The 13,460-nt window shown below is 40.0% G+C and overlaps 1 protein-coding gene across 5 annotated transcripts in view; it reads right to left on the bottom strand.

The window, feature by feature from the left end:
• Positions 1-13,460, bottom strand: part of TTLL5 (tubulin tyrosine ligase like 5) — a 137,940-nt gene that overhangs the window by 78,721 nt on the left and 45,759 nt on the right. For all 5 annotated transcript variants that reach the window (XM_082760917.1, XM_082760915.1, XM_082760913.1 and 2 more), the window contains 6 exons: positions 12,856-13,001; positions 11,561-11,846; positions 7,421-7,541; positions 5,623-5,769; positions 2,891-2,991; positions 255-388 (listed from right to left, as the gene is read on the bottom strand). In XM_082760917.1, coding sequence (XP_082617043.1) covers positions 255-388; positions 2,891-2,991; positions 5,623-5,769; positions 7,421-7,541; positions 11,561-11,846; positions 12,856-13,001 — 935 coding nt within the window. The remainder of the gene's footprint in view (positions 1-254; positions 389-2,890; positions 2,992-5,622; positions 5,770-7,420; positions 7,542-11,560; positions 11,847-12,855; positions 13,002-13,460) is intronic.

Here is a 13,460-nt window from a genome sequence, read left to right as displayed (position 1 = left end):
AGTTCCTTATAAAGGCTAGTCCCAATTCACCCCATTTCACTTCACTAAAAGAAGATGGGATTGGAGTTACTCTAGTCTTCATTACAAAGAATCACTGGGGATTAAAAAGAAAGAAAGAAAAAAAAAAAAAACAAAAAAACCACAGCCTCCAGAACTCTGAATAATTTTCTGTAGGGGCTGTTCACTTTCCATAGACTAAACTGAAATTGAATTAGTCTGGACAACATCACCTCAGAGCAGCCTACAATACTCACCCACTTTAGGCTGATTCTCTGATTGGTTACTGGTGTTCCTGGGTTTTGTAGTTCTGGAGTTTGTTCCTAGGAAGACGCTTGCTGACTTGTTTTTCTGGGTGTAAAACGTCAGCACTTCCTCCAGCTCACTCTCACTACAATAAGGAGAGAAGAATGGAACTAAATGAGGTCTCTAAGCTTTTCTGCCTTCATGGAACAATCAAAGAGGAGAGACAATAAGGAGGTTAAAGAGAAAAGTGAGAAAATGGTGAGGCCAGGCAAGTTACTTGCATAGTTCTGCAGAATAAGAGTGGAAGCTGTGGTTAAATCTGAGTTTCCCGCTAAAATAACATTCTTTTTTGCAGTCGAAAATTCAAGGCATCCAGCAACCTACCCAGGGTAATAATGAGCAAGTGAAAACTCTAAACTCATTCTAGGGGAGATTGACAACAGGAAAGAATCAATTCTCAGTTAAATTAGTTAATTTTCCCCAGGTGCTCTGTAGGACAAGCAGCTGTCATGTTCATGTGAGAAAATAATCTCAGCCTCTAAGGTCGTCATTAGTAGTTTCAGTACAGCAGTAAGGAGGGAATAGGAAAGAGCTTGTTAATTAGCCAAAACTGCAGGACAAACAAACAGAACAGTCGATACTTTTGTGAATCTCACAAAACTTGCATATGTTTCTTTTTATTATTTTCTTGACAAGAAGAAAGTCTAACTGAGAGTTTGGATCTTCAGGGCATGCCGCAAAGTTCTCCTATCCAAAAGCAATGAAAATAAGGTGAAGAAGAAACATAAGAGTGAAGAGTTGGTGGAAAGATGCTTTCAGCTATAAATGAGTTTACCAGCACAAGGATACACTTTCATATTGCAATGAGGATATTTAGAAGCAATTGTAACAGCATGTGTATAATTAAACACAGTACATCCATGTAATATCAAAGTTACAGAGTGATTGGGACAACCCCAAGTATTACACGGTAACATTTATTGCCCATCTTCTCCTGTGTGCACTCCCTGTACTGAAGAACACACAGAAGTATAAAAATGTCCCGTTTTCTTGGCTGCGTATGACTAGCTTGATGATTTAAACTTCAAGCACAAAGCAGTGTCAGCTATCAGAGTTCTCAAACATATTTAGTACTTCTTAAGAAGCAAACAGATAATCACTTGAAACTGTTCTTTATCACTGGGACCAGCAAAAATCTCCAGCTCCAGCCTACAGTGTGCATCAGGCCATGATGGCATGGTAGTCAATAACACACAAGAGTACGCAGTTCTGCCCTAACCAGCCATCTCTTTCAGCATTTCTGGTGGAAAAGAAAATGGCCTGCCCTAGGAGACAACAGCAGTTTTAGTGGTGAGAGATGTCAGAGAACCAAGAGCATATTGTGGACCCACGTAATCTGCATTTCCGCTGACAGGAGTAGATACCATGATATATGGTAGTCATATCTTCAGTGTCATTCTTTTCTAGAACACTATTTATCTGAAAGGCAGCAAGTTTTTTCTTGGAGCCTGTAAATCTGTTGCTGTAACGACTCCAATTATATCAGCAAAATATAAAAATCATTGTGCTTGTGAGAATGTAGCAAAGGAGATTGTGAAGCCTCCTGAATGTAGCTGAGAGGACTCAGCTATCACCCACTTTAGATCAGTCACTAAGAATGCTATCCCCAAAGAGAGGAAAACAAAGAACAATTTCATAACTGATTGTAAGAAAGAAGGAAGCAGTGACTGTGAACTTTGTTAGAGAAGATTGAAATGCATTAAAAGGGCAGATGAACTCTAGCTGTCCAGATAGTAACAGTGGTCCTTGCCAACATAAGCATATCATACATAGGTCAAATAAAGGAGTCAAAAGGAATCAGATTTTGTGCTCAAGAATCAGAAACTTGAGGAAGTAATTCTGGTTCACTGAATCATTTCAGACCTCTCCATAGTCAGAGGGCTATAACACCATTGTTTTTCCTACAGTACCACAGGGCACGAAGAGGAATTACCTATTTTCAAAATACATTTCCCAACAGACTCTTGTAAGAAAGTCAGATAGTTCTGAGTGTACACAGTTAGAAAACATTGCATTTTCTCTTGTTAAAGTAACTGCTTGCACTGAACTGACTTAGCAAGCCAAGTAAAAGGCTAGGATGATGACAGGGAGTTTAATTCCCTTTTTTCCTCATCTCAGAGGGTGTAGTCCTGCAGGGTTCCTGAAGTAGAGGCAGAAAGCATTAAATTTGTTTCTGGGATCAGTAACTTGAGACCCAGAGCCACGACAGTCATTCAACCACAGCAGTTCAAGGTCATCTGAGCAGCAGCTCTAGTCTCCTTCTCCTTGCAAATACTTCTGCATTTGTTCCAGCATCACAGGAAAGTAGACCATAGCTCACCACCATCAGGTTAGAATTTACTGAGACCAGGGCAACCAGTGCTGTCCTTTGGGGATCTACTTAATGCTCAAAACATTCATTGTATGCCCTTCTCTATGCACCAGATGCTGACTTGCATTTGGTTGCTGGAAGGGGAAAACTAGGAGACAAGTTTGCTGTCCCTCAGCAGAAGGTGGTGCTAATGTCAGTAAAGGTATCTAGAGGCACAATCCAATCATCTTCGGGGTTGGGAGATCCTTTACCAAAGGGAATAAAATTCATTCCTACCTTGCTCTGGTAATAAAGTTCTGAAAACCTTCAGGATTCACTCCCTCCTCTTCCTCTTCCTGTTTCTTTTTTGATTGCTTCTGAACCATCTGCTCTGTCTCCTGTGAATAAGCAGTATTAGTAAGCCTCTCTATGTAGTTATTCTATGTATTGTAGCATAACTGCCACACAGAGAAGAAAAAAAGCAATTCCATGGAATCTAAGAAGAAGAACATCAACTCCAAAGTGACAAATTATAAATGTATTTCAATATGTGTGTAGAGAGCCCCAGAGATAGCAGGCTAAACATACACTACACCTCATTCATCTACCTGACATAACTTACTAGAGGTGACTTGCTGAGAAGATATGAAAGTTTGACAAATACGTGCTTCTACTTCAGATATATCCTTTGCTGGGACATAAGAGAATATGGAGGGGAAATAAATCATTCTTTGCAGATATTAGGTCCCCTTTCTACTTCTGCTGTCTCTGTCACAAATAGAGTTCCTCACAATACCTTTTATTTCAGCATCTGTCCCAGAAGGAGATATTCAGGAGGAGAGGAGAACAGAAATGTAAAATTAAACAGGAGAAACTAAATCAAGGAGGTTGCAAAGGGCATCTACATTTCCTACTGTAAACTAAGAGCTCTCCTTTTGAGTTAATTTATTTTGTCATACAGCAAATTGCAGAGGTCTTATCTACATACAAATAATATACCGCATAGCAAAAGCAAAGACAGTAAAACAGTACAGCCTGTCACAAATACACACATACACTAGAATATACTGTAATAAAAGATGATAAACCTTTTTGAGAATGGGAGCAAGCTATCAGATATAAATGATCCTTATATTTTACACTAGTTGTTCCAACTAGAATTTGTTGGCACTAGAGGTTGTATACAAACACTACTGTTAATAAAATAATAAAAGAAGTCTACAGACCTATCTGAAATACTAATACCAACATATAAGCCTCAGTTGACCAGACTTGACCTTCACTTCACTGCTTCTTACTGCTACTTCAAGCTTTCCCAGGACAAAATGGTCAGATATATCTTGTGAAAGAGTGGGGAGAAAAGGCCACTCTGGGACCCGTGTCTACTCTTCATTACATAAGTAGAAGTCTTGACAATATGCAGTTTGTTTTACTTAGTTTGCTGGAGGCAGTGTTTTTTCTTGTGTCAATACAGACGATGTATAACAGCTAGTAGGAGTCCCCTACTAAATGCAAAGTTACAAGTCAGTTAAAGAATTCTATATGTTGAAATCAGACACCAAAAAACCCCCACTTAAGTCAAGAGCCTCTCAATAGCTTAAACAAGTATGTCCTAAAACCTCAAATGATCTGTTTTCAAGTGTTTTAACAAAGAAAATGTTTATGCAGTGATGTATTACCAGTTACACAGCTTTATTTTGTGAATTTGAGAGTTGGCAGAAAATCCTAGTGTTTGAATACAATTTGAGTGGAAATTATATCCAAAGCTGTTGCATTCTTAACTCACCACAGAGCCACCTGAGTGTTTTGCAATTACTCCGAACACAGTAATCCAGTGAACACTAGACATACAAGACACTTCCTGGAATAGATTTGGTTCAATACCAACCTTGCTTTGACAGATCAAGTTACCAGATGTCAATTCTGAAAAGGTGCTGCAAGTGAACACCCTCTACTAGCTTGGAGGCCAGTGTGCACAGCAGCCTCTGAAAGCAAAATTCAAACTACCCTTGTTCTAACACCAAAGAAATGCAAGGGGAAGGGGAGGCTGTATTTGCAAAACAAGGATTAGCATGAAACCACTATGCTAAGAACATCGTCTTCAAAAATGAAAGAAGTAAAAATTATTAAAGTTGGGATTTACTTCTCCTTGTCGCTTAGCCTGCAGAGCTCTACGCTATAGATGGCTAGCACTCCTTAAGTGTACCACATGAATGGTAAATATATATATACCATTGTATATACATGTATATATATACACATATATGTACATATATACATATACATGTATATGTACAGTATGTGAAATATATATTTAACCTCTGTAGAAGAATCATAAAAACAGGAAGAAATGGGAAGGGGCCTTACAAAACTCTAGAACTAAAGACAAACCAACGAAAAAGCAAGCTGCCAGTTAAATTCCCATTCTTTGATTTTTATTATTTTAACTTTTATGGACATGATTACTGGACTACATATATAACATAGTAATGCTGTTGTCTATCTGACAATTTGGAGAGACAAACTGCCATTATTAGATGCCTAACTACAAACAGACTGTAAATTACAGAACAGAGCCCTTCAAACAACTTTGTCTTGACTATGACAGCAGCCAGCAGCAGATACATTAGAAGAAGATAATAGAAACCAAATCACTAACAGCACTATGGTAAACTGCCTCATAATAATTTCTTACACAAGTTAGATTAAAAAATAATATGTTTAAACCAACAGCATTTCCAAGGGGTCCTAAGCTTCAGAAATCCTTAATAACTTGGCAGTTATATATGAATGGGTGACTCATAGCTATCTCCTGGCCCTTAATATGCAATAACCACAGTAGACACTGCTGTTGGAACTGCTGGAGTCTAGCAGCCCTGGATACTCCACTGTTTTTGTGCTAGAATATTATACACCAGCACTGTGGTACTACAAAAGCAGCAAAGCTTGAAGGCACTGAAGTGAACTAAGTACCTTAGCCCTCTGTTCAGTGGTGTAAGATACCAAAAGAAGAATCCAGAGTTAATCACCTTGTTATAATAGATTATGAACTTGCCCAGCTGGTGAGCCAGGATACGACGACGATCATTTAGTCCTAAGTGACGGCTGGGGAGCAGCACTCTCAAGGACTGCTGAAGATTGCTGGCAGCTCGCTTCAGAAAGCGCACCACAAGCTCCTGCAAGCAAAGAAGGTGGAGTTAAAAATGGAGCAGTTGCGAGATGTGGGGAAAAGAGATCAGAGGTACTACATTGGCTCCTGATTGGCAAGTACTAAACATACTGTCTGTGTCTAATGCGCTGACAACTGGCAGACAAAAGTGTTCTGTAACGTGCATTTTTAACATAGGCCTACAAATCCAAGACCGTGGAGAGGAATGATGCTGTGCCTTGTCCAAGGTGAGCCAGAACTGAGAACACCTGATGAGTATTTGTCTGAAAAAAGCACAAAGTAGCAACAACATAGAATAACCTGTGAAGTCCAATGCTTTAGGAGAACATCTCCAAAAGACAACCTGTAATGTGTTAAAGAAGGCCAGTAATGAAGTGCATACACTGACATAGACCCCCCTGAGCACTATCACAGGGAAGGGAACCTTGGTCAGGTATTTCCACTACAGTAATGTATCCCCATTTCAGCACTTTTCATGTATGTACATTGTCACCACAGCTTTTCCACAGCAACAGATGGCTACATCTACAGCCATGTAATTCCAGTCTCCCAACCAAGCAGGCTCCACATCTGTGTGCAACTTCCAGTGGGGGAAACTCATGGCAAGTCAGATCCTAAGGCAAGATAGATCCTGTGGGTGTTTTGAACCCTTTCTGTCTCTCCTCTGGATTTGCTTTTGGTTAGAAGCACTGCAAATGCATAAATGAGCAGCCTCACATCCAAACTATTGGATTTCACAGCTCGCCTCTCACTGCCATTACTCCAGGCTGATTTGATCTGTTATTTTAAATATTATTTCTCACAGCACAGCAGACAAAGTGACTCTCAAAAAGCCAGTTTTAATTTCTACTTGGAAAGAGCAGGGGTAACATTTTCCACTGAGTCGACTGATTATTCCTGACACACACTTTTATCTCTGAACTGCACTGGCTGTTTCCCTGAAACATGCATTCAGCAAGAACACATTTGGGTTTGCAGAAAACTCAAGAGCCTGCTGTACAAAGCTCATTTAGGAAGGTTTTACAAGGGAATCTGGGCTTGCTGCACTCTAAGATGCATATATGCTAAATATATGCATCTTAAAATATTTCCTAGAAAAATATATCACATTGCTTTAAAGCAAAAACAAACAAAAAAGAATAAAAACATCTATGCTAGATAGTAATTTTCCCTTCTCAGCATTTCTTACTTTTTCTTCTCTATCCAGAATACACAAAACACTCCTAAATGCAGATGCCCATGACTAAAAAACAGTCCATCAAAGAAAAATCTTACCTGGATACCTGTTCTATTTGAGTGGATGCGTGCTTTGTTTAATGAATTACAGCAGGAACCAGATACTGCTAAATAATCTTAAAGAATCTCAGACAGAAGAGTTCAAAACAAGTTCGGCTCAGAGCCGGGAGATCCAGTGAAGTAGAACCATTGAAAGATCTGAGCAGCTCAAGTGTCAACCACACTACTCATCTAGTGTCTACTCTGTCATGGCTCAGATGTCAGTCAGCATTCCTACCTTGTTTTTATGTTAAAAATACAGCACTTGCAACTAGACAGACAAGTATAATAATCTCAAGGTACTTTTGGACTTCATTTTTTCCAACCAACCTCAAAACTCAGGGTAGATTTCACATTCTCTAGACCAACACAAAGCTCCTTACCATCTGCTCATCTTCTTTGGCAACCCAGGCAGCATTCTGGAACTGGTCACCAGCCTCCTTCATCAGTCGCAACTGTACATGCTGCAGATAGGCAGAGAAAGCCCTGCGAGCCTGCACTTTGCTGTGGGCCAAGAAAAACACAGTCAGACACCCTCAGGGTAGTAACAGAAAGAAATACAACAGTCAGGCACAGCTTATGGAGTATATTTAACAAAGACCTTGCAGGTACAAAAATGTTGAAGCTCAAGGATAGAAGAACAACTTCGCCCCACCAGTATTTTCACCCTACCAGTATTTTCTTCACCAAGATAGGCGATGTAGTCCAAGAGGTACAACAGACTGCATATGCCCTCTAAGTTCTAAGACCACCTCTGAAAACTGAGTGCTCTCCTTGCCTTCTCACAGCCTTAGCAACCCTCCTCCAAAAGCCAACATTACAAAAATCAGTAAAACTGTGTCTTTTGAAACCCAGTTCAAGGCTCTCCTGGACCTCTGTCTACAAAGCATTTTGAACACCACAACAACAGACCATAAATTAAACAAAGGGCATAACACCACTGCCAGAGTTGTAACAAAGGCCCTGCAATTCCCATTGGAAATAACAGAATTAAATCTGTGCAAGTGAACTCTTCCCCTGCTGGCCCAAGAACACAGGCCAAATTCGTTGAGCAAGGCACCACTGAAGGAAGAAAAAACATCAGTAAATCTGCTGTGCAGCTGGCTGAGCACATTGGGAAGCTGTGAGCATGAATTGAGGAGAAGACTGGAGCAGGACAGAAGGGAACATATTGATTCTCATTCCCTCACAATAGTAGTCACTTTAACGTATTCATTTGTTGCAAGAGAAATCGCTGAAAGCTTTGGCTATTTCTGTTCAGTGTCATTTTGGCTGAAACTCTCTTCTCTTCTCCAGCATTCTGCTCTCCCACTCTCTACTCTTCATCACAGCTTCCTCTACAGCCACTACAAGCTGTCCCTTGCATTGTCAAGCACACTTTCTCCATGCCTTTTCATAAGAGCATAGAGGCAGATGGGCTTTAGTGTCAGTGACAGATTGCCCTTCTGTCTCAGGCTCTGACATAACCTTTTCTATAAAATTATCACATTTCATCTTAAAACAAATAAAATTTTTCAACCCATTACCTTCCTGGAATGTTATTCCAGAACTGTTTTAATAATAAGGAACCTTCTTTTACTACCCAGCCTAGCTTCATTCACGGACAGGTTATATTTGCTTTCTTTTTCCAGCATTATCCTATATCTTAAATAATTTTACCCCTGATGGGGAATGCATTTATTAACAGCAATCACATCCTTTTCATTTTATTGGCATAAACTATTACATTTCCAGTCTCTTTTTACAAAGCACACTGACGACGATGAGACTAGCAGCTCCTCTCCACCTGTTCCAGCCACACCCTCCATGAACACGTAGAGGTTAGAAGCTGTACACCAAACAAGTGAAGTCTCAGAAGTATCTCAAGCAATAAAGCATAGACTGCATTCGGTATTTTCATGCATGTGTGAGCTAGAGCTTCACAAACCTGTGATCAACAAGCTTGGAAGGTATTTTTCCTTATAATTCATTTTCACTTGAACATTCAGCCAATAGAATTTCTGCTGTAAGTTACAAGCTTGTAAGAGCTTGCCCTTACACTTTGTGCTAATGAACTTCATCCTAGTTATATTAGTCCTATCCTCAAGGTCATCCAGTTCTTCCCATATTTATTCCACTACTTTTCTCTCATGGAATAACTCCCAAGTCTTTTCCATCAACAAACTTCATTAGCTTATTTCTACATTTTACATCATTCCTAAATTGATTATGAAAATCAGTCTCAAACCTATTCCTGAGGAACCTCACCCTTTTTTGTCTACTTACTCTCTGCTTCTTCGGAATCCTCTCAGACACTTATATGGTCCTCACAACTCTATCTACACAAATCTCTGAGACTTCATTAAAACATCAGTCCAGAAACTTAAATCTTCCTATTTTATATGCCTGCAAATTTCAGGAACACTTCTTTACAGTGCTACAAAACTCATACAACACAATGGTACCTATAAAGATCAATACATAACTGCACATCAAACGATGCACAGCAATTTCACGTATGTTGGGAAATAAGAATTGAAGTTAAAATAAAATGTATTATAAATACTCATGCCTCTGCCTAATCATAAGCTTTTGATGCTTTTGGAAGACTATGCCCAGCCCAAAGAGGGAAATAACATGATAAAACTGCCTGGTTACGATTTGTGTCTTCCAGTGACCTCCAGAATACACCACAGGCCATATTCCACCTCCAAGCTCTACATGCTGCCAGCCACCACAGCTACCTTCTCTTCCCAGGTGAGCGCAACATCAGAAGAACAGCCTGAACCCTGACTAATACTCTAATCACCATGCCAGCATATATCAGAAAAGATTCTCTTCTGGGGGCTCTGTAGGGCTTCCTAGTTTGTTTTAGGTGCAACTCAAACACCTCATGACCATGAGTTCAAGTCTGGTAGGAGTTCAGGACCTCCACCATCAGCTTGAGAACAGGAGTACAATTCTTGACCTGTATCTGACACTTCTATGACTCCCAAAACAGGAAACTGGAGAATGTCCTTGAGGTAAATTAAAATGCTGCCCCTCCTCCAGCCTGTGGAATATTGAAACTTGAGGCTGCCTCAGGTTTACTCTCTCCCTTTACTTTCAACTTCCCTGGGAATGGTACAGTGGGGAACATGGTTCCCCCCCATGGCAGGGAGGTTGGAATTAGATTATCTTTAAGGTTCTTCCCAACCCAAACCATTCTGTGATTCTGTGGTTCAATTCCACTGTCACCTCTCCATCAATAACGCCCAATGCAAGGAAGGCAGAGAAGCTGCCTCATCAGGACAGCTGACTGGAACAGTCCTGGTTTCTTTTGGATGAAAATGTCATTACTTCAGCTCTTCAGCCTGTTGACCCGGCAGCAAAGCTTTCATCAATGACAGACTGGATGAGGCCAAGCCCAGCACAATCCTGGAACATGAAGTCACCACAAGACTTACTTCTGTGGGGGAATCCCAACATCACTGGGTGCTGAGCAAGATTCTGCCAGGAACACCAGACAGAGCTTACGTTCTTGGCAAGAGTCAGTTCTATATATAGGTAGATGACAGCATTGCTACATCCGTCCTTAGAACAGGTTTCAGAATCTTCTGTCATTACAGCAAGTGTTCTTGCCAGAAGAAAACCTCTAAGCAATCCCCAAATCCATTTGATAATTCATAAATCCTCCCAGAAACTAAACTAAGAAGGCAGCAACAAGCAACAATTATTTTATCTATCTTTAGACACTTATCATGCAAAACAGTATTTCTTATGTAGAAAACGTAAAATCCTCCTACACAGCTTTGTATGATCACTTTTTGTCCTTCATGTCCATCTGCAAACGGGCAGTTTTACTACCCACATTTAAGGGGGAAGATGACTTCTAAACATTTAGTCAATCCACACTGTCAAGCTCAACAGTAGGCAACAAAATGTTTCAGTAACTTATGTCTCTCAAATGACCTTTTGTCCTGCTCTCAGAAGGTGCTGCCCCTGAGCACCAGAAACTTCTGTTAGAGGTAAAAAAAAAAAAAAAAAAAAAACACATCATACAAAATATAAGCATAAAAAAAATAAGAAGTTTGTATTTTTATGGAGAGGCAGCACTGATATGTTCCTTCCCAACCTTTCTTGAATGGCTTAACATGTATTTACACCTATTTATTTAGAAATGCAGAGAATTAAAAGAAAAAGAATTAAATTTTAGAATTCAATAGCAGGCATCTCGCATTAAGATAGTGGCTCAGAAGTCCAAGTTGACTGAAGAACAGCTTACATCACCTGATTAAAGAACAGCAATGGAAGCTACAGCTTATGCTTTACACTGATCTAACAGGTCAGGCATTTAGGTAAACTGTCAAGTCTCTGCAAATATCTCCCTCCTATGCCAATTAGTCACTTAGGCAGGCCACAGACAAAAACCCAGGCCCATTACTCTAGGCTCCTCTTATCTCCTCACACCCATTCATAATGTGGCACTAAGTCCAAATCCTCCATATTTTAAACAGGTATTTGCAGCCAGTCAAAATTCAGGGCAATATGCAGAAATCTCTCACCTTAGATTTCCATTCTTTTGAAGAATCTGCAGCAAGTTAAACTGAGGTTTTGAATCTGTTTTTTCAACAAGTGGTTCTCCTCCATCTCCAGTTTTCTTATGAAGTTTTTTTGTGAACTGCTCCTTGCAAGTTGTTTTCACCAAGTCAGAGAGTTTTGGCTTGCTTTTCACCTGGGTGTCCGAAAGAGAGCCAACAGCTCCATCTAGCTCTTCATCTTCATCTGCCTCCTCTTCTTCCTCACCTTCTGTGTCTGATCTGAGGGACAGCTTTGTCGGTTCTGACAACCCTGTAGTAGAGAAGAAATCAACCCTGCTGGTTAAAAAAAAAAAGTAGACAGGGAGACTCTCCTGCTATCTATTACCTTTGGTTTACTCCTCAACTCTTCTGCTAGAAGGAAAGACCACCACCATTTTAGAATATCATGGTAGCTATTGCTGCCTTTTATTATTCTTTCTGGTTTTCTGTTTGCATATTAAACAGCTGAGAATCCCATTTTCTCAATTTCACAAGACAAAACAAGGTTCTTAACTTTACAAGCAAAAAATAAAAGAAAGGCACTTTCCTGTCTCATTGGCAGGCCTTAAGTTCACCTTTTGGATTTTTGTGCATCAGGAAAACCAAAGCTAAGAAAACTAAGCTTTCATGTGTGCCAATAAAGATCGCATAACTTAACATAGCACCAAAAGTAATTGTATAATGTACTGACTGCCATGGGAAAGGTTGTATCATGTAGCTACTGGAAAGAGTTTAGATAAAGGCTTAAGGAACAGCCACTTATGAGGATCATTCCCCTCTGTATCCTTTTAAGTCTTTCCCACATTGGTTCAAATAAAAAGGATTTCTCCTTCCAACAGCTTAGAGTCACTGTAATGCAGAAAATGCAGCCTGAAAGGTCCCAAGTTTTCATTTTTCTCTGAAAAACTGGAGAACTATAGAGGCACATACATACTGACAAATTATTGTACCCAAAATGCAGCTACAAGCCGCTGTTCAAGAAAATATTGATTACGTTTAGTCATATGTGTGGGGGTGGGAATGGTGGGAATGGACTTTTTAGCATTATAGAACTATTTGGGTTGGAATCATCTAGTTCTAAACCCTGCCATGTGCTGGGATACCTTCCATTAGACCAGTCTGCTCAAAGCCCCATCCAGCCTGGCCTAGGAATTCCTGGATGAGGAATCCACAAATTCTCTGGGCAAAACAAACAAACAAACCAAACCAACAAAAATGAATTAACCACCCTCTTAATTGTTTTTGACTAGATGCTCATCTAACTCTCTAATAATTCATACCTGATGATCTTGCCCGTGCTGCTCTAGCCCTGCCGTGACATCGCCGGCGCTTCCGTAACTCCAGTGAGAGCAGCTTTCTCTCATAAAATGGAGCATGAGAGTCTACAGCTTCCAGCTTCATATCCAGCCTCCCATTAAGACCATCTCTGGAAAGCATAATAGAGAGGCATCCTCAAAAACTCTCTTTATACTTCTCTCCCTGATGATACAAAAACTCAGAGTAAATTTCCTCTAAAAACGGTTTTCTTGACATGGGAAAAAAAAGTTATGATCAGCCTAGCTTTGCTCCATTTAAAGCTTACAAATGTTTGAAGTGCATCTTGCAAGTACTTCATAAAACCCCCAAACTCATCTATCTATTGTCTCGCTTTAAGAACTAAGCAGCATCTGTCCAATATACAGCAGCTCAAGGCAAAACCATTGAGGAAAACTGAACTGAACAACAGGAATACAAAATAAGGGACAGGAGTATGGAGAGAGCACGTGGACTCCAATCCTGCCTGCAAAACCTTTTACGTAGATAGCTTGTTCTTCACTGTTAGGTCAGAAACATAACATAATGTAGGTGAAAAGTGAGAACCTTTCTACAAGTTCTGACTAAACCC

The sequence above is a fragment of the Aythya marila genome, assembly GCF_965140915.1.
Source record: "Aythya marila genome assembly, chromosome: 5".
Classification (NCBI taxonomy): Eukaryota; Metazoa; Chordata; class Aves; order Anseriformes; family Anatidae; genus Aythya; species Aythya marila.
Note: the sequence above shows the minus strand (reverse complement) of the source record. Positions and strands in the feature narration are given on the sequence as shown.